This window comes from Rhinoraja longicauda, chromosome 24 (assembly GCF_053455715.1).
Source record: "Rhinoraja longicauda isolate Sanriku21f chromosome 24, sRhiLon1.1, whole genome shotgun sequence".
NCBI classification, from domain to species: Eukaryota; Metazoa; Chordata; class Chondrichthyes; order Rajiformes; family Arhynchobatidae; genus Rhinoraja; species Rhinoraja longicauda.
In genome coordinates this window covers 3382684-3408518 of record NC_135976.1, presented here as the reverse complement: position 1 = coordinate 3408518, position 25835 = coordinate 3382684, and the positions used below count along the sequence as shown (strand labels likewise).

The 25835-nt window shown below is 43.4% G+C and overlaps 1 protein-coding gene across 2 annotated transcripts in view; it reads right to left on the bottom strand.

Annotated features, from left to right (window-relative positions):
* The window catches only part of LOC144605382 (lysine-specific demethylase 9-like), a 75752-nt gene extending 52521 nt beyond the window's left edge, over positions 1-23231 (bottom strand). For both annotated transcript variants that reach the window (XM_078420543.1, XM_078420544.1), the window contains exons 1-2: positions 22777-23231; positions 4027-4697 (exon numbers count right to left, since the gene is read on the bottom strand). In XM_078420543.1, the coding sequence (XP_078276669.1) occupies positions 4027-4697; positions 22777-23230 (1125 nt within the window). In that variant the 5' untranslated portion in view covers position 23231. The remainder of the gene's footprint in view (positions 1-4026; positions 4698-22776) is intronic.
* Positions 23232-25835: the final 2604 nt, after the last annotated feature.

Below are 25835 nucleotides of genomic sequence, written 5' to 3'. Positions count from 1 at the left end.
GTGGAGGTACTATCAACAGTTAAGGAATATGACCCGACAAGCATTTGAAATGCGACGGTTTAGAAAACTATAAACCAAGCAGTTAAATGGGATTAGCATTGATGGGTTGCGTTGGACTGGGTGGGCCTGTTTCTATGCAGTGTGACTATATCTGTTTGAGGAGGTACAATGAGATTTTTAAGTAGTACCACTCCTATTATATTTGATTCCAGCAATCAACCACACAACGTAAATACAGAATATTCAGAATGATTGATTGTGTGTTAACAATTTTTCCCCCCAGTAATAAATGGAAACAAATCGTACTACAGGTCTCACAATTGTTCAAACCTGTTTAGAACAGTATTATTCAACAAATGCAAGCTGTTTTTCTTTACAACAACCAGATATTGCCAAGACTTTTGTCTTTAATCAGAAACAGTGTCACCAAAGTACACAGTCAGACAGCTAAGTTACAGTCTCTAAGTGAGACTTTCAGCAAATATTTATAACCACTGCTTACTCAGACTCTCTGGCATTCTTCCAGCTTCCTCGTTTATTCAGAGCAAGCACTAATCTGGAAGCAGCTCCCACAAAAGGAACCCATTAGGCTAGATTATATTTTAAAATGTACACCCGCTTTATTGAATCTTCTGAAAAGCCACCACTGTATTAGGTGAGGCCATTATTGTATTCTAAAGGAGGGCCCATGTGCAGAGGTTTTACACACATCACTACACCTCTCCAGCTTTCCTTTCACTATTGTGCTGCTTTTGCTGAAAAATAAGATTAAACTACCTGCAGCTAAAGGCACATATGGAGAAGTAAGGAACAGAATGGATTAAGATTGCGTTAGATGAGGAAGATAAGAGGTGACTGGAGTGCAGCATGGAATGTTTGGGTTGAATGTACCATGTATTTGTTCAAAAATTGCAGGAACAGACTGGCATTGAGGGATTACATAGAAACAGATCTTATGGGCTATGTTGCATTATTTTCTGCTGTAAATGTTTAGATCTTAAAAGAGATCATAGATGTGAAGTTACTGCCAGAAATGGAACAAAGGAGCTTTTAAGTTCAGCTATAATTTTATTTATTGAACATCGAACAGCACAGCTGTTACACACAGTTCTTTCGGTCCAAAATTCCGATGTCAAACAGGATGTCACGACAAACTCTTCTCTGCCTGCAAGTAATCTATAATCCCTCCTTTCCCTGTATATACAATGTGCATATCCAAAAGCCTCTTAAATATCACTATCATAACTGGACTTGAACCCCAAGCTCCCTCTGTGCATTGATGGTGCAGACGTGAAGGGCTGAAAAGACTGGTTATGTTTTTATTTCTTGATGTTCCTGTGAGGAATAAGTGTTAATATTCTCTTGCTTGCATTTTGAAACCATGGAATAGAGAGAAAACAGGGAATTGTAGACCAGTTAGCCTGACATCGGTGGTGGGGAAGATGCTGGAGTCAATTATTAAAGTAATAATGGCTCATTTGGAGCCATTAAAGTAATAATGGCTCATTGGTCCAAGTCAGCCTGGATTTATGAAGGGGAAATCCTGCTTGACTAATCTTCTGGAATTTTTTGAGGATGTGACAAGTACAATGGATGTAGTGTATCTGGACTTTCAGAAAGCCTTTGATAACGTCCCACACAGGAGATTAGTTGGCAAAATTAGAGCACTTGGTATTGGGGGTAGGGTATTGACATGGATAGAGAATTGGTTGGCAGACAGGAAACAAAGAGTAGGAATAAACGGGTCCCTGTCAGAATGGCAGGCAGTGGCGAGTGGAGTGCAACAAGGTTCGCTGCTGGGGTCACAAATATTTACAATATATTAATGATTTAGATGATAGGATTAAAAGTAATACTAGCAAATTTGCAGATGACACAAAGCTGGGTGGCTGTGTGAACTGCGAAGTGGATGCTGGGTGGTTGCAGGGTGACTTAGACAGGTTGCGTGAGCGGGCAGATGCAGTATAATGTAGATAAATGTGAGGCAATGCACTTTGGCGGCAAGAACAAGGAGGCAGATTATTATCTCAATGGTGTCAGATTAGGAAAAAGGGAAGTGCAACGAGACCTGGGTGTCCTTGTTCATCAGTCACTGAGAGTAAACATGCAGGTAGAGCAGGCAGTGAAGAAAGCTAATGGCATGTTATAATAATAATAAAGTACCTTTATTGTCATCCAAAAACATGTTTTTGGACGAAATTACGTTACCTAGTCAACAATGAGAGCCAATAAAAAAAGAAAGCAATAAAACACACAATCACAAAAACCAACATAAAACAAAAACATCCATCACAGTGAGTCTCCTCCAGTCACCTCCTCACTGTGATGGAAGGCCAGAATGTCTTCTCTCTTCCCTGCCGTCTTCTCCCGCGGTCAGGCAGTCGAAATTGCCCCGTCGGGGGTCCCGACATTGAAGCCCCCGCCGGGCGGTGGAAAATTCCGCGGCCTATTGCAGGCCGCGCCGGACGGTGTGGGCCTTCATCACGAGAGAATTTAAGTGTAGGAGTAAACAGGTCCTTCTGCAGTTGTACAGGGCCCTGGTAAGACCACATCTGGAGTATTGTGTGCAGTTTTGGCCTCCAAATTTGAGAAAGGACGTCCTTGCTATTGAGGCAGTGCAGCATAGGTTCACGAGGTTAATCCCCGGGACGGCGGGACTGTCATGTGAGGAAAGAGTGGAAAGGCTGGGCTTGTATTCACTGGAATTTAGAAGGATGAGAAGGGATCTTATAGAAGCATATAAAATTATAAAAGGACTGGACAAGCTAGATGCAGGAAAAATGTTCCCAATGTTGGGAGAGTCCAGAACCAGGGGCCACAGTCTAAGAATAAAGGGGAGGCCATTTAAAACTGAGAAGAAATAAAACTTTTTCACCCAGAGAGTTGTGAATTTGTGGAATTCTCTGCCACAGAGGCAGTGGAGGCCAATTCACTCGATGCATTTAAAAGAGTTAGATACAGCTCTTGGGGCTAGCGGAATCAATGGGTATGGCGAGAAGGAAAGCACGGGTTACTGATTGTGGATGATCAGCCATGATCACAATGAATGGCAGTGCTTGCTCGAAGGGCCGAATGGCCTCCTCCTGCACCTATTTTCTATGTTTCCATGTAATAAAAGCAACAAAGCCAATTTCGCAGATTTGGTGTAAACCACAATGTATCAGATTCAACTAGTGCGGGTTAAATGAAGTCTAGACTGGTTGAGGTGCCATTTTCCTGCCTCTGTAGGGCAACAAAGTATAATCACATAATTCATTTGATTTTAGCAAAGCCAGTTGAGAAGCTTATATTGAAATTTTAGTATCCATAATTCCAATGTAATTTTATTTCAAGATGGGTGCATTTGGGATGTGGTTTAAGTAATAGATCGTATTCGTTGTAATAGAACTTGCAGCACCCTTCATTTCAATGGGAGGTTATCAGTTTATGTCCCTGACGAATATGATTTCAGGTGGGAGTCAGGAACAACTTCTGTATAACCATCTTGCCTGATAATGCGACTTTGGGAGAGGCTTTCACCTGTACAGGAAACACCACACAAAGTATGTTTTCCATTCTCAGGGAATGACTGGCGGACTTTGCTAATCAGCACAAAGTATGATAATTTTATCATACATCATTCTGAGAATGACGAGTATGGGAGGATGGCATTAGAATTTGTCACAGGCAATAGATAATTTTTCATTGACAACAGTTTTAACACCACGATTTATTCACAAAATGTTGGAGTAACTCAGCAGGTCAGGCAACATCTCGGGAGAGAAGGAATGGGTGACGTTTCGGGTCGAGACCCTTCTTCAGACTGAAGAAGGGTCTCGACCCGAAACGTCACCCATTCCTTCTCTCCCGAGATGCTGCCTGAACTGCTGAGTTACTCCAGCATTTTGTGAATAAATCGATTTGTACCAGCATCAGCAGTTATTTTCTTATAGTTTTAACACCACCCTTTTTTAGGCACTAGTTCCGAGGTCTTTATATTCCACTTAAAGTTTTAAAAATTGATTGAAAGGAAGCACTCTGTCTTACCTGAGTCCGAAAGTTTGAGATGGTTGTAGTTTCTATATCCTTCTTCCCAAGTATTTCCATTTTTACTGGAGTGTTGGGAAAGTTGAAAGCAAAATAATCCAGAAAGTCTGGCAGGTAGGTTGCTGCTCCATGTATAATGGCCATCACGTAATGTGCTGCACTCTTCTCATTTTCACTGAAAGTCAATGCAAGAAATTCTTCGGCAAACCTCTCCATCTCCATAGGAGACAAGAAAGAGAGTTCGTCCATGTAAGCATGGAGTACTGGAGCACCACCATTTGGCTGATGTTCCACATGAATTAAGTGCGCAAATTTAGAGGAACCTGTCCGCAAGAGTCCTTTACGGACACAGTAGTCTCTGTGTGATAAGTATGGCAACTGTGCACACGAGGGGAGAGGACAACGGCTCATTTTCAAATCCAATATGTTGAGCTTTTCCTCGTGCTTAGTTGAAGTTTTGTTGATTATATTCGACACATCAGAAGAAGCTTGACCCACAGTTTCAAGGTCGACACGAGTGAGCCCTGCGCAGGTAGTCTGTACCTCTTTATTGGATGTTTTTAACTGTCTTGGTCGGTCACCATCACGATGTTTCTTTTTCTTCTTTTTCTTTGTTTTTTTACCCAAGTATTCATCTGGTCTCCGACTTTTCCCATTTTCATCAGAGCCACCTGTGATGGGGAATAAATTTTCAGATTCCATCAAATACATATTATCACACAATAAATTATTTGCCTTCTAATATATGCGGCTTTATCAATTGACTTGAGGGAAATACTTCATATGTATACTACATATGTACATACTGTTTATGGAAACCAAGGACTAAACTGGCACCTTCTATGCCATAAATTTGTGCTACACATCAAAGAATTGTATAGGTGAATTATATAGGTCTTTTTTATTATCACGTCTGATTAACTGATTACTCTGATTAAAACACTCTGATTAAAACAAAAATTGGATTGTGCCTTACACTTCTCTATGCGATAGCAGAACTTGACTTTTTAAATATTCCTCAGATCCTGTGATAAGTGAAGAGTATTTTAATATTGGCTAGACCTTATGACAAGGATTTATCTAATTTAAAAATTTTCCCCGTGACTTGACTTTCTCCACAAACCCAGTAGGGAAATCTCTAATCATATTTTCTTTCACATACATCAGCCGAAACATTATGACCACTGACAGGCGAAGTGAATAACATTGATTATCTTGTTACAATGGCACCTGTCAAGGGGTGGGATATATTAGGCAGCAAGTGAACAGTCAGTTCTTGAAGTTGATGTGTTGGATGCAGGAAAAATGGGCAGGAGTAAAGACCTGAGCGACTTTGACAAGGGCCAAATTGTTATGGCCAGAAGACTGGGTCAGAGCATCTCTGAGACGGCAAGGCTTGTGGGGTGCTCCCGGTCAGCAGTGGTGAGTACCTACCGACAGTGGTTCGAGGAGGGACAAAGCACAAACCGGCGACAGGGTGTTGGGGGCCCAAGGCTCATCGATGTGCGAGGGCAACAAAGGCTATCCCGTCTGACAGAAGGTCAACTGTGGCACAAGTCACAGAAAATTTTAACGGTGGTTACGGGAGGAATGTGTCACAATACACAGTGCATCGCACCCTGCTGCGTTTGGGGCTGCACACGGAGGACCAACAGCATATTAGGCAGGTGGTCATAATGTTTTGGCTCATCAGGTCATAATGTTTTGGCTGATCGGTGTATATTTTTACTTGAGGGCCCTACTCCAATTATTTCCTCATTCTCTAACTAGTTTAACTCAAGGGCTTGTTATATAAAAAGATTGTCTAAAAAAGAATACAGTTCTTTTAGCTGGACACTAAATTTGGTTACAATTGTAACCAAATTTATTGTCCAACTAAAATAACTTTATGCATTCCCTTAATAGGCTTGCTCTAAGCTAATGCAAAATGACAAGCATGTTTTTTTTCATGATTATGAGAAAGCGTTGTACATTCTTTCCAGATTATGGTTACCAAAATATAATGACTTAAAAGAAATTCAGTTAGATTGATTCTTGGAGAGCATCCCATTTTTCTCAAAGCACAAGACTCTCTTCAGCTTGAAACGAGTAAACAGTGAGATCTGGACAAACTTCAAGGTCACAAGGATTGTGCACTGAATAGTCATCACTTGCATTACTGATTTAGGTGCACAAATCCAGCTTCTAAAATTGTTTAAAACAAGTTTGAATTGCTGGTCAGATTATTTAATCATTGAAAAAAATAAACCTTACAACTAAAAAGAAATAGTCTGAAATACAAAATAGCTTAAAATATCCCAACTAACCTTTTACATTCTTGAACCTCATTATTAAAGCCTTTACAGGGTTAGATGAATGTTATGATACCCCATTTTTGACTAAGTCTCTGGAAGAATGGTATTACTCAAAGGTAGCCTTGAGGGATATAATTATGCACAAGCTGATGACAAATATAAATTCTGGTTACTCAAAAAAGTTAAATAAGAACAGGTGATGAAGCGTAGGGCAGAAGGACTATATCCTTTAGCTAACTTCCTCAAGCATCCAGGAGGGCAGGATCCCTCCAGGGGGGCAGGGTGGGATTCCCGTGGTTGGTGAGGGAAGAAATTGGCAGCTAATGTCCCTGCTATATCCAAGATATCTCTTTCAGCAATGTAGTAGTAACAAAACACTAAAACTGAAAGGAAGTCAGTTTAATCATATCTTAACATCATTGCTACGACATTAACCTGTCAAATTCCACAATATTTCTCCAACATATTTGTTCCCACAAATGCCTCCTAAGCAGACAAGTCCAAAATTTGATCGTGTCCCACCTGGTGCTGTGTGCTGCATTGAGCTAAGAAAATGAAGGACAACATGCTGCTGCTTAAGGAGCTCCACTAAAGAAAGGGTAGATAAGCATGGCTATATCGTCACTCCTGGCTAAATGTCGCATCAAACCTGTTACGAGGATACTGTGGAATTTAGCGAGATAAAATGTGCCATGACAATGATATTACAATCTGATTAACAGGATCGACTGACATCCTTTCAATTTCTGTACCCTGGTATTTCAGCAATACCCAACATTCATGGACTGATTAAACAAAAAAGACATAAAAATTGTTGACTTTAATTAAAATACAGATTGTTGTAAACTGCTCCGATGTGGGATAGCTATTGAACAAATATCAGTTCGCAAAGAAAATCTATGGTCAATTGATGAAACCTTTTTCTAGCTAACTCCTAACTGAAAATATTATGTATTGTTAAGGCATGACAAAATAGACAATAGGTGCAGGAGGAGGCCATTCGGCCCTTCGAGCCAGCACCGCCATTCAATGTGATCATGGCTGATCATTCTCAATCAGTACCCCGTTCCTGCCTTCTCCCTATACCCCCCGACTCCGCTAACCTTAAGAGCTCTATCTAGCTCTCTCTTGAATGCATTCAGAGAATTGGCCTCCACTGCCTTCTGAGGCAGAGAATTCCCCAGATTCACAACTCTCACAATTCAAAACCAGTCAACCAGTGATTTACGGGAAAACCAACTCGAAATTGCATACATTGAGTATAACTTTTTTTAGATGGCTTCTGTATATACCCCCCCCCCCCCCCCCCTTTTCCACTAAAGGTTGGCTTAGTTGAGTTTAGAGATACAGCACGAAAACAGGCCCTTTGGTCCACGCCGACCAGCAATCCTCGCATGTTAACACTATCCTATACCCACTGGGGATAATGTTTACATTTACCAAGCCAATTAACCTACATACCTGTACGTCTTTGAGGTGTGGGGTGAAATCGAAGATCTTGGAGAAAATTCACACAGGTCACGGGGAGAACGTACAAACTCTGTACAGACAGCACCCGTGGTCAGGATCGAACTTGGGTCTCCGGCGCTGCATTCGCTGTAAGGCAGCAACTCTACCGCTGCCCACCACCACCATGCTGCCGACCAAAGGGTTAACCAGCTCCACAGCTCCCAACAATTCCCTCTTGGGATCACACCAATGATTGACCTATCAGGGAACCACTCTGCCCAAGGTCAGCCAGCCCTCATTTGTCCTGTTTTTTTCTTGCTTCTAGTCCTCTCCCCCCCCCCCCCCCCCCCCCCAATTAGTCTGAGGAAGGGCCCCATCCTGAAACATCACATCCATTTCCTCCAGAAATGTTTTGTGACCCGCTGAGTTACACCAGCATTTTATCTCCATCCAAATCACATACATGCTTGTGTCTAGATTTTAGAACCAGTGTGATGCAACACTCCAAAATCAATTCAAAAGTAAATACTTGCCGATCAAATCAAGAAACGTTGTCTTCTAGTCAATTTCAACATGAATGTTTAACAGTCTGGAAGTGGTAAATAGAGGGCTGATATTGGCTAGAGTGTAATTTTAAATTAAATGTGGTAATTATCTTGCTTCAGGGTCTCAGCTGATTTTGGTTAACTCTCCAATGGGCTATGACACCGGAACCTTGTTAATATTTAATTTAAAACTAAATAGCAACTCCGCACACACGCATGGAACACCCCAAGATGTTCTTCAAACCTCAAAGATTTGACTTAATTTTTTGTCTTTTAAATATCCAATTCTTCTCATTCTGGATCAGAGACAATGTCTTTAACTCTGCAAACCTTTAAGATATGGAAGGCAGACACAAAATGCTGGAGTAACTCAGCAGGGCAGGCAGCATCCCTGGAGAGAAGGAATGGGTGATGTTTTGGGTCGAGACCCTTCTTCAGACCTGAAGGGTCTCAACCCAAAACATCACCCATTCCTTCTCTCCAGAGATGCTGCCTGCCCTGCTGAGTTACTCCAGCATTTTGTGTCTATCTTTGGTTTAAACCAGCATCCGCAGTTCCTTCCTTCACTCTAAGATATGGAATTCCTTTCTTAAACATTTCTATTTTTTCTCTACTTAGACTCCTCTGAACAAACATTTGATCACCAATTATTCCATACCTTCTGCGTCTCAGTTGTTTAAAATCCCACACAGAGATAAAAGGTCGTGGGCTCAAGTGGCTGAAAACCAAACTGAAAAAAACTCATTGCCACAATATTGATAAATTAGAAATATCCAAGGCACTGTCCAATCTTGTATGAATATAAAAGTTCCCATTAAAAAAAATGTAGTGTTAATTTTCTTGCATCATTCCAATATTTATCACTTATCAGACTTCAAAGGAAACAGACAATCCAGTAACCTCATTGTGGGGCACAAGTGCTAATAAGATTCTACATTTCTCACAATAGAAAATTAAATTTCTGAAGTACTTTAGAGTTTAGCGATGCAACGTGGAAACAGGCCCTTCACACTAGCTCTAAATTACCACACTTTCTCATCCACCCTCCACACAATAGGGATAATTTACAGAAGCCAAATAGTCTACAAACCCACATATCTTTGGGATGTGGGGGGAAACAGGAGGAAACTCATGTGGTCAGAGGGAGTGTGTGCAAACTCCAACCAAACAGACAGCACCTGAGGTCAGGATCGAGGCCAGTTCATTGGCTATATTTAAGAGGGAGTTAGATGTGGCCCTTGTGGCTAAAGGGATCAGGGGGTATGGAGAGAAGGCAGGTACGGGATACTGAGTTGGATGATCAGCCATGATCATATTGAATGGCGGTGCAGGCTCAAAGGGCCGAATGGCCTACTCCTGCACCTATTTTCTATGTTTCTAACACGGGTCTCTGGTGCTGAGGCAGCAGTTCTACCAGCTACACCACTCTGCTGGTCCCGACCTCAATGGCTGAAATGTTTTGGAATAACCTCGAGTAACTAAAGACATTATATCAATGGAAGCTGCTGATATCGCAGCTCCCAAGATTCCAGTTCAAGTGTACTCATTCCATGGGCCAAGAAGCCATCTTGGCTATAAAAAAATTGGGTGAATGTACAACTCTTAAGTTTATTACTCATACTGTTACGAAGGTGTGTTTAAGAGTTTAACCATATAACTGTTCCCAAGATCATTGTCAGGAGGCAACTGGTACTGACTTTGATCATACTTTGCACTTTGTAGACCAATTGAAACAAAGCTTATTGAAATATGGGAAGGGCGGGTCAGTTAAATATAGAAACAATTTTAGCTCGATTCAAGTAGCGACAATAATAGGAAGAACAAACGCTTTTCAAAATAAATGTATATTTTGTACAAATGAGCTTTTTATTTCTCTCTCATTTATTCTATTGTTTACCATGTATTATGTTTACATATTCTGTTGTACTGCGGCAAGTAAGAATTTCACTGTTCTATCTGGGACCAGGCAATATGCTCTCGACTGTACACCTGTAGAAGTTCAAGAGAATCCTCTCTCACATACCAAATCTCCGTAACCTTCTCAGGAAGTATGCGTTGGCATGCTTTATTTATAATTGCATCAGTGTGCTGGGTCCAGGAAAGATCTTCGGAAATATGCACGCCCAGGAATTTGAAGATTTTGACTCTCTCGCTCCACCATTGTTGATATAAACAGGATTGTGGGTCTTTCCTCTTCCAAAGTCCACAATCAGTTCACTGGTCTTACTGACATTGAGAGCCAGGTTATTGTGCTGGCACCATTTGGTCAAACGATCGATCTCACTTCTACACTCTGACTCATCACCATCTGTAATTCGTCCAACAACGGTGGTATCGTCGGCGAACTTGAAGATGGAGTTGGCACTGTGCCCGGCTACACAGTCATGAGTTTAGAGTGAGTGTGCCTTTATGACACACAAACATTCTCTGGTTCCCATTATAATTTATATATATTTTAAACGTTTCCATGGTGTGATGTTGATGACAGAATTAGTAAAAATGCAGCGAGTTGCAGCTCTTCCTCCGTTGGCAGCTCTGGGAATTCTGTTTCCATGGCTGGCTCGTCCATTGAGAACTTCCCATTGTTGCACAGTACTGTTGGAAATCAGCTTGTGCATTGGGTCAGGGAAAACTGTTCTATCTAGGATATATGACAATAAAACACTCTTGACTCTCTCTTGAACATCATATTGAAACATAGAAATGTACTGCCCAGAAAAGTAGCCTTTAGGCCCACCTTGTCCCTGCTGACCCTTTAGCCTATCTGAGCTATTTGCTATTACTGCATTAGCGGCATAATAGTTTACACCTTTTCCATCCATATATCTATTGGTTAAAGTATGGGAAGCATTGCACTTGAAATCTACCTCCCCCCCCCCCCTCGCTTGAGTCCCCTCGAAAATGTGGCGCCTAGTCGATCTTGACCGTTCCCACAGACCTCTGAGGCTGATTTTGTAGGACGGTATCACGGGCCCTTGGCCCTGGACTTCTCTTGGAAGCCAGCGTCACGACGATGGGGGCAGCGAGCGCACCCGCACTACCACATTTTCGGCAAATCTCAAGTCAGCGAGGTAGTCCTGCTGGGAAAGTGGCGCCTCGTCCCCGCGGGCGGCAGCAATCCGACCGTTACCAGGACTTCCGAGGGCAACTCGTTAATTGGCGCCCGGACTGCCTGTGCAAGAGATGCAAGTTTTTCTGTAAAATTAATTTACATTTAATGTTTGTTTTATTTAAGCTTCTAGCAGTTCACGGTGCTTTAGAGATACTAGAGGGGTATAATTAGTGGTCAGAGGTGTAATGTTGCATCATCATTACTTGACCTGGGTTGGTCCAGCAAAATGGATAATATGGCAAGGCTCAAGACCAAAGGGGCCCGGAAATCTGTAGTGGACTTGTATCTGGACATGTGTATTTGACATTCTATCTAAGCAAGCCTATGCTCAGGCATCTATCAGATGAGTTTTCACAATGTAAAAATATCAGAATGTGAACTTGCATTTACATAGTACCTTTTAATAACCTCATTGAATTGACCAAAAACAATTTAGTTGATAAGAATATTTTTGAAGACAACATAGATACATAGACAATAGGGGCAGGAGTAGGACATTCAGCCCTTCGAGTCAGCACCACCAGTCAATGTGATCATGGCTGATCATCCACAATCAGTACCCAGTTCCTGCCTTCTCCCCATATCCCTTGATTCTGCTAGCCCTAAGAACTCTCTTTTGAATGCATCCAGTGAATCGGCCTCCACTGCCTTCTGAGGCAGAGAATTTCACAAATTCACAATTCTCTGGGTGAAAAAGTTTTTCCTCATCTCATTTCTAAATGGCCTACCTTATTCTTAAACTGTGGCTTCTGGTTTTGAATTCCCCCAACATCGGGAACATGTTTCCTCCATCTAGCATGCCCAATCCCTTAATAATTTTATATGTTTCTAGAAGATCCCCTCTCATCCTAAATTCCAGTGAATACAAGCCCAGTGTATCATATGACAGTCCCGCATCCCAGGAATTAACCTCATGAACCTATGCTGCACTTCCTCAATAGCAAGAATATCCTTCCTCAAATCAGGAGACCAAAACTGCACACAGTACTCGAAGTGTGGTCTCACCAGAGCCCTGTACAACTGCAGAAGGACCTCTTTGCTCATGTACTCAACTCCTCTCGTTATGAAGGCCAACATGCCATTAGCTTTTCTCACTGCCTGCTGTACCTGCACGCTTATTTTCAGTGACTGCTGTACAAGGACATTCAGGTCTCGTTGTACTTCCCTTTTTCCTATCCTGACACCATTCAGAAATATCCTGCCTTCCTGTTCTTGCCGCCAAAGTAGATAACCTCACATTTATCCACATTATACTGCATCTGCCATGCATCCGCCCACTCACCCACCCTGTCCAAGACATCCTCTTCACGGGAGCGATCGGTTCAGCCCAAAATAAGGCTAGACGCCAGCTCATGCAGTCGGGATGCTTTATTAACACAGCAAGCTGCCAGCACACATGTTCACTCTCCTCTCTCTCCACAACCCTGCTGGAGAAACCCCATGGACCGGGGCAGTGCCAGACCCTGTGAGTCTCAGTGCCGAGGGCTCGGCCAAGGGGTGGCCTAACACTCAGGAGGTGCCACAAATGTTACTTTTAATTCCTGCATCTAAATCATTAATGTGCCCTGCAGCTGCGGCTCACCGGCAGTCTCTCTGTCTTTTTTTGTCTTTGTTATCGTTTAAATGTATGTTTTGATTTATTTTTTAGCTCTGTGGGGGGTGGTGGAAACCTTTTTTTCTAATCTCCTCCTCAACGGAGATGCGACCTTTATTGTGTCATATCTCCGTTCGCGCTACGGCCTAACACTGGAGTTGGCGGCCTCCAGCTGGGATCGACCTTGAAGACTCCGGTCGCAGGGCCTGGACTTACCATCTCGGAGGCTTCAGCCGTGGGCCCTGCAGACCGCAACATCAGGAGCTCGCAGGTCCCTGGCTGGCGACCGGCTTTCGGGAGCTCCAGCCGTAGCAGCTTCGACCGCCCCGAATGCGCGAGGTTCGATCGACCCGCTTGCAGGCCCTTCATGGCTCGACCACGGCACTTTCCATCGCCCGGTGGGGGCTTAGGACCTTCATCGGCCTGCTCGGCTCGGCCTGGGACTTTCCATCGCCCGTTCCATCGCCCGGCGGGGGCTTCAAAAGTCGGGAGCCTCGATCGCCTCGAGGCAGCAGTTTGACTGCCTGACCACGGGAGAAGAATGAGGAGGAGATAAGACTTTCTTTGCCTTCCATCACAGTGAGGGTGTGCCTGGAGCAATCACTGTGATGGTTGTTTGTGTTAAATTGTAATTGTGTGTCTTGTGTTCCTTATTGTTTACTGCCGGACCCTGATGCAAGAGGACGCTGGCGCTATTTGTTCGCCGCTTCTCCGTCAGGACAAATCTTTTGTTTGTTTGTTTGTTTTTATGTCTTGTTTGCTTTGTAAAGCGTCCAGAATCTATAAAGGATCACCAATGCACCCACGATTTCTAGAGCCACCTCCTTGAGTATCCTGGTATGCAGACCACGAGGCCCTGGGGATTTATCAGCCTTCAGTCACATCAGTCTACCCAACACCATTTCCTGACTAATGTGAATTTCCTTCAGTTCCTCCTCCCTGGGTCCTCTGTCCCCTAATAAATCTGGGAGATTGTTTGTATCTTCCTTTGTGAAGACAGAACCAAAGTACCTTGCTCCCGATAATAAATTCACCTGTTTCTGTCTTCAAGGGACCCACATCTGTCTTAACTAATTTTTTCCTATTCACATACCTAAAAGATCCTTCTTTCAATTCTTGGCTAGCCTCCTTACTATTCTTGGCTAGCTTACCTCCGTACTTCATCTTTTCTCCCCGCATTGCCTTTGTAGTTACCTTTTGCTGATCTTTAAAAGTTTCCCAATCCTTTAGCTTCCCACTCATCTTTGCTATGTTACACGTCTTCTCTTTTATTTTTATACTGTCCTTGATTTCCCTTGTCAGCCATGGTCGCCTCTTACTCCCTTTAGAATCTGTCTTCCTCTTTGGAATGAAACATTCCTGTATTTTCTGGATTATTCCCAGAAATACCTGCCATTGCTGTTCACCGTCATCCTGCTAGGGTTCCTTTCCAGTCAACCAGTTCAAGCCGAGTAACTAAATTGCATGCAAAACAAAGTGTGGGAGGAACTCAGCGAGTCAGACAGCATCTGGGGAAAGAATGAACAGGAACCATTTTGGATTGGGACCTTGTTCAGTCAGATACCAATAGGCAGGAGAAAGCTGGAAGAGGTCAAAGCAGAACAAAAGCCTCATAAGTAACAGACGTGAGTGGAGTTTGATTGGAAGATGGATGGAGTAAGTGATAAGGGTTAGGGATGAAAAGGCAAAATGTGTCTGATAAGGAGGAGGTATGAAATGAAAAGCTGGAGGGGGAGATGTGGGTGGAATGGGACAGAGGAGGGGGATAAAAGGAAAATGGGAAAACTCGGGAATGGGAGATGAGTGTATGAATGAGGGGAAAGGAGTAGGGTGACTGGGTAGGAGATTTGGGAGTGCACTGGGGTGGGGCATGGGTGGGAGTAAAAAAGGCATAAGGGGTATTGCTTGAAGTTGAAGGTTAAGGTCGATGCAAAACTATTGACAATATATACAATGGAGAATTTTGCTCTTCAAATAATGGCATGGAATCTTATGTCCAAAGGTGGCTGATAAGTCATTATATTTCACCATTTCATTCTAAGAACAACAACTCTGATGCAATCATAATCCCGCAGTACAGCAATTAAATGTTATTTTTTCCAAGAATCTAAAGTGGTGTTTAAACTTTCTGACTTCAATGCAAGTATGCTCTTCTTTCAGTTGTGGCCAACATTGAATTTGTGCTGCCCTGACCAACTACACTGCAGCTGGTGCACAAATTCTCATTAAAGCCTACAGCAAGTACTTCAGGTTGACATAAATACAATACACAGCTAAATGTTTGTGTGGCCAAGTGTTTTGTGAATTTAATTCAGCTTTGAAAACTGTTCTACAAATCTGACACTTCAATCAGGTTGAGAAACAAGCACCATTTTTTGGGGATGTGCCCGATTTTCAGGGAGATTTATCACAACCAGAGAATAAGAGGTTAGGAAATAGCTGTTCTGCCTCCAGCATACTTTACAACATCAATGCTCAACAGCGTTGGCATTCATTCAAATTGAACCAATGAAAGGGCTCACATACAGGAATAGATCAGTATTTTATTTTTTATATATTTAACTACGATCGGTAACCCTGAGGACATCATGATCGCAATCGCAGAACAAGGCACTAGCGAGCAGAATACAATCCAGGTTCCATACTTACAATTATACTTTTGCATTTTTACCATATAACATTAAACACCATAATGCGTAGGAAGGAACTGCAGATGCTGGCTTAAACTAAAGATAGACATAAAATGCTGGACAGGCAACATCTCTGGAGAGAAGGAATGGATGACGTTTCGGGTCGAGACCCTTCTTCAGATTAGAGTCAGGGAAAAGGGAAACGAAAGATATAGACAGTGATGTAGAGAGATATAAACTCAGCATAAACCCAGACAAAAGAAAACCTATTTACACTCCACAGTCTACCTCTCATCCCCACCACCCTTGTACATCATCCCCTCACAATTACGCTAGCCAAGGATTTACCCATTGTATTTTGAAATATTGGTAATTTAGCATGTTACAATAACGTAAATCGGATATTACAGAAGGGAAACAGGTGCTTTGGCCCAACTCGCCTATGCCAACCAAAATGTCCCGCTGTCTATGTTTGGCCCATATCCCTCTAAACATTTCCTAACTATGTACTGTCTAAATATATTTTAAACGTTGTAATAGTACCTGCCTCAACGACCTCCTCTGGCAGCTTGTTCCATATACCCACAACCCTCTGTGTGAAAAAAAATTGCCTCTCAGGTTCCTATTAAATCTTTCTCTTCTCACCTTAAACTTATGTCCTCTGGTTCTTGATTCCCTTACTCAGTGTAAAAGACTGTACATCTACCATATCTATTCCCCTCATGATCTTATACACCTTGACAAGACCACCTCTCATCTCCTGCACTCCAAGGAATAAAGTCCTAGCCTGCCCAACCTCTCCCTACAGTTCAGGTCGTCGAGTCCTGACAATATCCTCGTAAATCTTCTCTGCACTCTTTCTAGCTTAACAAGATCTTTCCTATAGCAGGGTGACCAAAACTGAACACAATACTGTAATGTGGCCTCACCAACTTCTTGCACATATTGTGATTGATGAATTAGGGGACACTATTTGTACTATGTGGGTCGAATTGGTTATAATACAATTTTGACCGGTAACAAGAGAACCGTTTGTTACTTTGCAAATTAACCAGCAAAAAAAAAGTTGTATAGGAAAAACCACACATAACCATCATACAGTAATCAGACACCATTCTCTCAATAACACAAGCTGCTATTTCATCACGGGTGGCGATTAAAATCGATATGCCATTGACACCGAGAATTAGAGTCATACAGCATGGAAACAGCCATTCCATGCCAGCCAATATGCTCATCTAAGCTAATCACATTTGCTCATGTTTGGCCCACATCCATCCAAATCTTTTTCATCCCTGTTTCCGTTTAAATGATGTTGCACATGACATAACTGAGCTAGTCACATTTGCCTATGCTTGTCCCATACCCCTCCAAATCTTTCTAATACAAGTGTCTGCCTAAATTTATTTTAACCTTCACCACTGTACCCATCTCTACAGCTTCCACTGGCAACTCATTTCATACATGTACCACCCACTACCTGAAAAAAATGCCCACATATGTCTCTTAAATCTTTCCCCTTTCACCTTAAACCTTTCATCTTCTTTTATTCCTAAAATACCTAGCCTAATCAATTCTGCTGATAACTCAGTCAAGCCCTCCAATCCGAGCAACATCCTTGTAAATCTTTCCTGCACCCTTTTTAGTTTAATCTCATCCTTTTTGAAAGGAAATCAAAAATCTCAAATCTTAATGCCAAATATAAAACTACAGTCGAGGAATTTGTAGCAATTTTGGTTTGTCTGATTTCAGAAAGTAGGTCATGAAATCTAGGCTAATGTACGTAATGCAGCAATGAGGAATTGTTGCAATAGAGGTGTCAGCTTTCAGGTGAGACGACAACATACACTTAACACAGCACCTCAAACTTGAAGAATTTCGAATGGTTCACAGGTGCATTAGCAAATAAAATCTGAATCCAAGCCACTAAAGGAGATATCAGATTCAGTGACAAAAGATTTAGTGCAAAGTAGTTCAAGGAGCAGCCTTGGAAAATGAAGCACAGTTTAGTATGAGAATACCAGAGTTTTCTGTCTTGTGTGGCTGAAAGAACAACTATAAATATTGAAACTATTAGAATTCTGGTTGTGCAAGAGGCCAGAATGGGTAAGCAGTGAGATCTAGGAAAATGTAATACACAAGGTTTCGCTGATGTGAAAAAGACTACATACATGAGGGTTTTGAAAAAATAGGGAAGCTTTAAAATTAAGGTGCTGACAAACTGAGGATACGTCCTGTGAAAGTTTGAACTTCATCGTCAATCAGGGGAATGAGAAATCGTCATGTCGAGGCAGCAGTTAAAGTCAAGGCCAAGTGATTTAAGAGAAAGGCAAAAAAAAGAACCAACGTACTGGAGTAATTCAGCGGGTCAGGCGTTTTAGGCCAGCACACTTCTTCAGACAGATATGCAACTTGGTTGTTGTACGCATGCAGATTCAAGACAATGGTTTATTTGGCTTCAGAGGTGAATATTAAAGATTGCATATGAAAACTTAAGATTGCATTCCCTACTAATTATTTTCAACATTGGAAGCAAACACAAGTTACAAAAAAATTATCCGGGCTCCAAATACAACCAGCACAACTTATTGATAAAATGCTGGAAATTCTTAATAGGTCAGACAGCATCTGTGGGGAAAGAGTTAATGCACAAGGTCGATGGCCTTTCCTCAAACATACTTTTTTGATTAATGGAAAGATACAGCATGAAAACAAGCCCTTCAGCCCGCCGAGTCCATGCTGACCACTGATCATCTGTTCATACAAGTTCTATGTTATCCCACTTTTGCATACACACTAGGAACAATTTACAGAGGTCATTTAACCTACAAACCCTACATGCCTTTAGGATGAGGGAAGAAACTGGAGCAGCGAGAGGATACCAATGCAGTTATAGGGAGAACATCTAAACTGCAGACAGGATGAGGACTGAACCAAGATCTCTGGCGCTGTGAGGCAGCAGATCTATCGGCTGCGCCACTGTGCCGCTCCATTCTTGAAGTATGTTCTGGAGGAAACTTCGAGTGAGGGATATTTTGTCATAACCAATTAATATTGGTCAGCCACAAAATGCTGGAGTAACTCAGTGGGTCAGGCAGCATCTCAGGAGAGAAGGAATGGGTGACGTTTCGAGTCGAGACAAGACCCTTGTCTCGACCCGAAACGTCACCCATTCCTTCTCTCCTGAGATGCTGCCTGACCCGCTGAGTTACTCCAGCATTTTGTGTCTACCTTCGATTTTAACCAGCATCTGCAGTTTTTTTCCTATACATAATATTGGTCAGCCTTTGATGCCCCAGAAAGGCATTTTATAAAGCCATTGCCTTTAACAGTTGGCAACTGGTTTTCCAGTTTAAGCACAAATTAGCTCTGTAGCGCTAAGCAGAAGACACATGTATGCTAGAGTGGACAAGGATGATCCAGCAATTTATCTTTTTTTTTTGTTAAACCAGCAGCTGCAGTTCCTTGTTTCCACATCACCTATCCATGTTCTCCAGGGATAGACACAAAAAGCTAGAGTAACTCAGCGGGTCAGACAGCAGCATCTCTGGAGAAAAAGGAATAGGTGACGTTTCGGGTCGTGACCCGTCTTCAGACAGAGTCACGGGAAAGGGAAACAAGAGATACAGACGGTGATGTAGAGAGATATAGAACAAATGAATGAAAGATATACAAAAAAGTAACAGTGATAAAGGAAACAGGCCATTGTTAGCTGTGTGCTCAGTGAGAACCAGTAGACAATGAGACTCAACAACACAACTTTGAAGCTGGTATGACTTGGGTAGGCGAGAGAGGGAATGCAGCCCAAGCGAAATATGAGATGCTGATCTGCCAATTTGCATTTGGCCTCACACTGACAATGGAGGAGGCCTCGGTCAGAAAGGTCAGTGTGGGAATGGGAAGGGGAATTAAAGTGTTTGGCAACCGAGAGATCAAGCAGGTCCAGGTGGACAGAGTGAAGGTGTTCAGCGAAACGATCGCCAGTCTACGCTTGGTCTCGCCGATGTAGAAGAGTCCACACCTTGAACAAAGGATACAATAGATGCGGTTGGAGGAGGTGCAAGTGAACCTCTGCCTAACCTGAAAGGACTGTCGGGGTCCCAGGACAGTCGAGGGCAGAGGTATAAGGACAGGTGTTGCATCTCCTGCGGTTGCAGGGGAAGGTGCCTGGGGAGGGTGTGGTTTGAGTGAGAAGGGATGAGTTAACTATGGAGTTGCGGAGGGAACAGTCTCTGTGGAAGGCTGAAAGGGGTGAAGATGGGAAGATGTGACAAGTGGTCGGATCCCGCTGGAGATGGCGGAAATGTCGGAGGATTATGTGTTGTATGTGACAGCTGTTGGGGTGAAAGGCAAGGGCTAGGGGGACTCTGTCCCTGTTGTGACTAGGGGGAAGGGGGACCGAGGATGCTAACTGACTCACTGAGATACTCCAGCATTTTTATGTCTTTCTGCATTTCCTTGTTTCTGTCACCTATCAATGTTCTCCAGGAATGCTACCTGATGCGTTGAGTTGCTCCAGCATTTTCTCTCTTAGGATAGGGATGCAGCTTTGTTTCATTTAAAGAAATTAGCTAATCAGTTGGGTTATCATGTCATTCTGGAATCTCCCGTTCTTTATGTACTAGTCTACAACACACATGATTTTTCAAAACCAGCATCTTCCATCTTGTATTCTCAGCTAGTCCACTACACAGCATTTAACCATTTAGACAACTGAAGAGCACAGAATCATAGAGCCTGGAAACAGGCTGCTCGGCCCAATATGACCAAGATGTCCCATTTACACTAGCTTCAGTAATATATCTGTACCCCTCACCTTAAACTTATGTCTAATGATTTCTATACTCTGGGTAAATCACTGTGTGTTTGCCCTATCTATTTCGCTCATGATCTTATACACCTCCGTAACATCACCCCTCACCCTCCAGCAGTCCGAGGAATAAGGTGCTAGCCAACTCAATCTCTCCCTATAGCTCAGGATTTTAAGTCCTACAACATCCTGATAAAATCATATCTGCATCCTTAAAATCATATCTGCACAGCTAAACTACATCTTTCCTATACCAGGGTACCAAAACGCAATACAATACTCCAAATCTGGCCTCACCAATGTCTTGTACAACAGTAACATAACATCCCAACTTCTGTGTGTAGGAAAGAACTGCAGATGCCGGTTTAAATCAAAGATAGACACAAAATGCTGGAGTAACTCAGGATCTCTGGAGAGAAGGAATGAGTGACGTTTCGGGTCTGATGAGTTTTGAGCTGAAACGTCACCCATTCCTTCTCTCCAGAGATGCTGCCTGCCCCACTGGGTTACTCCAGCATTTTATGTCTATCTTCGATCCCAACTTCAATACTCAGTACCCTGACTGAAGGCCAATGTGCCAAATTCTTGACAACTATCTACCTGTGACACCACTTTCGAGGAACTGTGCATCTGCTCTCCTCAATACCACTGCTTTACAACACTCCTCAGAGCCCTACCATTCACTGTGAAGGTCCTTCTCTGGTTTGACTTCCCAAAACGCAACACCTCACACTTACCTGTATTAAACTCCATTAACCATTCCTCAGCCCCACGTGCCCGAGTGATTAAGATCCTGCCGCAATGTTTGACAAGCATCTTTGCCATCAGCAATGCCACCCACTTTTGTGTTATGTGGAACCATAAACATCTGCAAACATGTGATAAATAGTGAAAGCACCAAGACCCAACTTTCGATCAAACCTACTTCAGGCTCCCCACCAAAGTGGACAATTACTAAAACTAAAAAGTTACCGGTTACTAATCATTTAAGGACAACGCAAAGACATGGTATGGCACTATGTATCTCCAGTCAAGCAAACAAACAACTGAACTGTAACTCCAGCAGTAGAGGGAATTTCTTTATATCAGGGACAGGTGGAAATGCCCATGAGCAGAATAAAGTTACCATTAGAGACTTCCCCATTCTCTGTTAACAACGTGTCCCATTTTGTGCAAATTATCCCTACCTTTCAGATGAGATGTTAAACCAGGTCCCTCTATTCTCTTGGCTAAAAGTGAGAAAAAAATTGTTTCACGTTTTGAAGAGCAATTGAAATTCCCCCAAGTGCCCTTCATCCAAAACACACTACTAAAACACAGCTTGTGGAACGTTGCTTTGATTCCCATGTTACAACAGAGACCACCACACTTGTGTTACTATGAAATGACAAGGGATGTCCCAAGAATGTGAACGCCAATACCTGAATGTCAATTCTCTTTTCTCCATGATTCATCTTTCGATCACAGCCAAAAAAGGAAATAGTATATTACAACTCCTGCTCATTTTTAAATTTGTCTTCCCTGATGTTTTTCATGACATCAAAATCTGATGACAATATATTGCTACAAAGCAAAGAACAGTTCAATTTCTCCAAATGTAATGACTAATCCAAACAATTTTCATCACCGTCAAAATTGACAATCTATTTTACTCAAAAAACAACATTTTCTTTTCTACTTGTAGCAAAACAATTCATTTATCGTAAACAAAGGACAACATTTTATAAAAGACCGAGGCAGGACAGTTTCAACTAATTCATCACTAAACGCAAAGCCCCAAAATTGGATGAGAATTATCTATAATTCTAATAATCTGTATTGCCCCATACAGGACAAAGTCTTTGATATAGTGCATCCGAGGAACGAAGTACTTCAGTTTACATTATGTTTTGAACTTCTCAAAAGTACTTTGTAGTTGATGAATTTATCTTCTACTATGGACATGTAGGCGAATGTGTCAGGAATCGTACACATTAAGATGGGAACCAACTTATTGTCAAATTTTAGGCTTGAGCGCGACGATTTAAGAATAAAGTTACTCAACTACTGTTAGATTCAGTTTAAAAACCACAAATCCCCATTCTCACCCCTGTGTCACAGCCACAGGCTCAGATGTCGGATGTTTGTGAGCACAAGTACCACTCCTGAGATACACGCACACGCCGACCAAGAGAGAGCTAGCTGCCCTACTAGTCTGTTAAACTGAGAGAGAGTGGGCGCCCGGAGGTTTGTACTGACCCCAGCGAGGCGAGGCGAGGCAGGGTTTGTAATGATGCTACAACAGGTCAGACTAATCCGTGACTGAGGCAGGCGTACCTTTCCGCAGAGGCCCGCCGTCGCTATTCTCCTTCCTCGGCCGGTACTTCTTCTCCTTCTCCCGGTGTGGGTGCTTGTCTCTCGGGTTCTTGTTCTTGGGGAGGGCGGTGGCGGTGGCGCCGGCCGCGGGTGCGGTGGCGGGGCGCGGGCAGGGTTTGGGCTTGGGCCCGGGCAGGGGTCCGAGGCCGCAAGCTGGTGCTGGTGGTGTGGGCGGACACAGCGAGTACACGGCGCCAGGTAGACCGCCGCTGACAGGAGCGGGGGGCGGGTAACGGAGCGCGGGCGCCGAGGTGGCCGGGCCGCGGAGAAGGCCGTGGTGGTGAGCTTTACGGCGCTTGACGGCGGGGTGCGGGGCAGGCCGCGGCCGCGAACTCGGGTCGGGGATGAGGCCGGGCTCCCGATCCCGCGACTCCTTGTTCGGCGCCTTCAGGCGGATCAGGCCGAGCTGCGCCATCGCAAACCGGCAGTGACGTCCCCAGCTGCCGGAAGGGCCCCGCCGATGGAGCGGCTCCTGCCCCGCAGCACGGCTCCCGGAAGCGGGGCAAAGCGGCGGAAGTGGCGTCGCCGTGCTGGGCGGCCTTCCCCATGGAACAGCTGCAGCGCCATCTTTCATATATACAGCGCGGAAACAGGCCTTTTCGGCCCACCAAGTCCGCGCCGCCCAGCGATCCCCGCACTATTAACACTATCCTACACACACTAGGGACAATTTTTACATTTTACCCAGTCAATTAACCTACATACCTGTACGACTTTGGAGTGTGGGAGGAAACCGAAGATCTCGGAGAAAACCCACGCAGGTCACGGGGAGAACGTACAAACTCCTTACAGTACAGCACCCGTAGTCAGGATCGAACCTGAGTCTCCGGCGCTGCATTCGCTGTAAAGCAGCAACTCTACCGCTGCGCTACCGTGCCGCGGTAAGGGTGAGGCAGAGCGCCATCTTGGGTGAGGCACAGCGCCATCTTGGGTGAGGCAGAACCCCCCCTTCAGTCCCCAGCAAAGCACTGAAACACAAAATGCTGGAGTAACAGTGGGTCATACAGCAGCATCAGTGGGGAGAAGGAACGGGTGATGTTTCAGGCCGAGACCCTCCTTCAGATTGAGATTCAGGGGAGAGGGAGACACAGAGACATGGAAGGGCAAGGTGTGAAAACGACAGATCAAAGGGGGCGCTGTTCAAGAAAATGTAGAATGGTTCATTGTGTAGGAAGGAACTGCAGATGCTGGTTTTGAACCGAAGATAAGACACAAAATGCTGGAGTAACTCAGCAGGGCAGGCAGCACCTCTGGGGAAAAGGAATAGATTGCATTTTGGATCAAGACCCTTCATCAGACTTCATCCGGATTACTGAGCAACCAGATCGTGGATTACCAAAGAACCCGACGGTGAGCCTTGCATCAGTGCAAGAAATTATTGGAGAAAATTATAGGCCATCTCATTGGATCCAAAACCCGCTTGCTGATAGGACGCAAAAGGAAGTGGTGGATGTATGTTTTTCTAATTGGAGATTTATGACTGGTGGAGTACTTCAGGAATCGATACTTGGTCCTTTGCTGTTTCTGATACATATTAATCACTTGTGTGTGAATGTGATGGGAGCAATTAGTAAGATGGCACAAGAATTGGTAGTGTGGATAGCGATGAAGATCAGACATTCAGTTGAGCAGAGCATAGGCAAATGGAATTTAATCATGGCAAGTGCAGTGCGATGCAATTTTGGAATTTTAAAAAAAAATGACATATGTAGTAAATGGTAGGATACTAAGAAATGTTGATGAACAGAGAACCTTGAAGTCTAAGTCAAGAGTTTCTCAATGTGGCAAAGCAATTCGACAGGGTGGTGAAAAAAGCATATAGCACGCTTGCATTCATAGGTCGGGGCATAGAATATAATATCTGGGCTGGCGCCAAAATATGGCGATGGTGCAAGAATTTCACACATGACAATAGACAACCATTGAACTTTACATAACACTGGTTGTTCCACACTTGCAATATTGTGTGCAGTTTTGTCAGCACATTGTAGGAAGGATGTACTGACTGCTGGATACCAGATGTTGCCTGGGTTGGAGAAAAAACGTTATAGACTGCTTATTTTCGCTGCAGCGCAGGAGGCTAAGTGGTGACCTGGTGTAAGAGTGCAAGTTTATGAGTCATATAGGGTAGATTAGCAAAATCTTTTTCCGAAGGCAAGGATATGAAAAACAAGAGAGCATAGGTTTAAGGATGTGGAAAAAGGGGATTTGAGGATTAAGATTTCCCAAGTGTCAATCCGCAAAACATGGGTTGACATCTGGAAACACCACAGGAGGGGGTGTTGGAATGGGATACAATCACTACATTTAAGAGATATTTGAACAGACATTTAATCAGGCAATGCATGGTAGGATATGGTCCTAATGTGGTCAAATCGGATTAGTGTAGATAGAAAAAAAGGTCTGTATATGGATGTGATGGGCCACTTATTTCTATGCTGTACAACTCTATGATTCTATAATGAAATGTAAGCCCACTTTATACAGTGGTCTGCTGGAGTTAGGGACTGAAATATGAAATTAAAAAAGAAAATGGTTAAAATACTTAACAGGTCAGGCACTTTCTGTCACAAGAGAAACAGTGCTACTAGATATATGGGCGACACCATGTGTCACAGCTGAAGTGACCATCGGTACTGTCCGTGTGGGGTTTACAAGTTCTCCCTGTGACAATGAGGTTTGATGGGATGACCCAGTTTCCTCCCCCACCCCCCACATCCCATTAGTATACCAGCAGTCACTTAATTGGCTACTGTAAATTACCCCAAATGAATGCGAATGGTGGGTGTTGATGGGCAAGATGAAAGAATCGATTACAACTTTACAATTCTCATAATATAGACATCTCTATCATGTCCCCTCTTGACCACTTCTGCTCCAGGGAAACAGACCCAGCATCTTGAGGCAGTCCTGACGCAGCCTTTGATGTATCCCAAGAATTGGGGAATGGTGCCTGGATATATTGGGACCATTCAATGTAATCGGGGAAAAAAGCAGGGATAGCTGGTGTCCATGCCAGT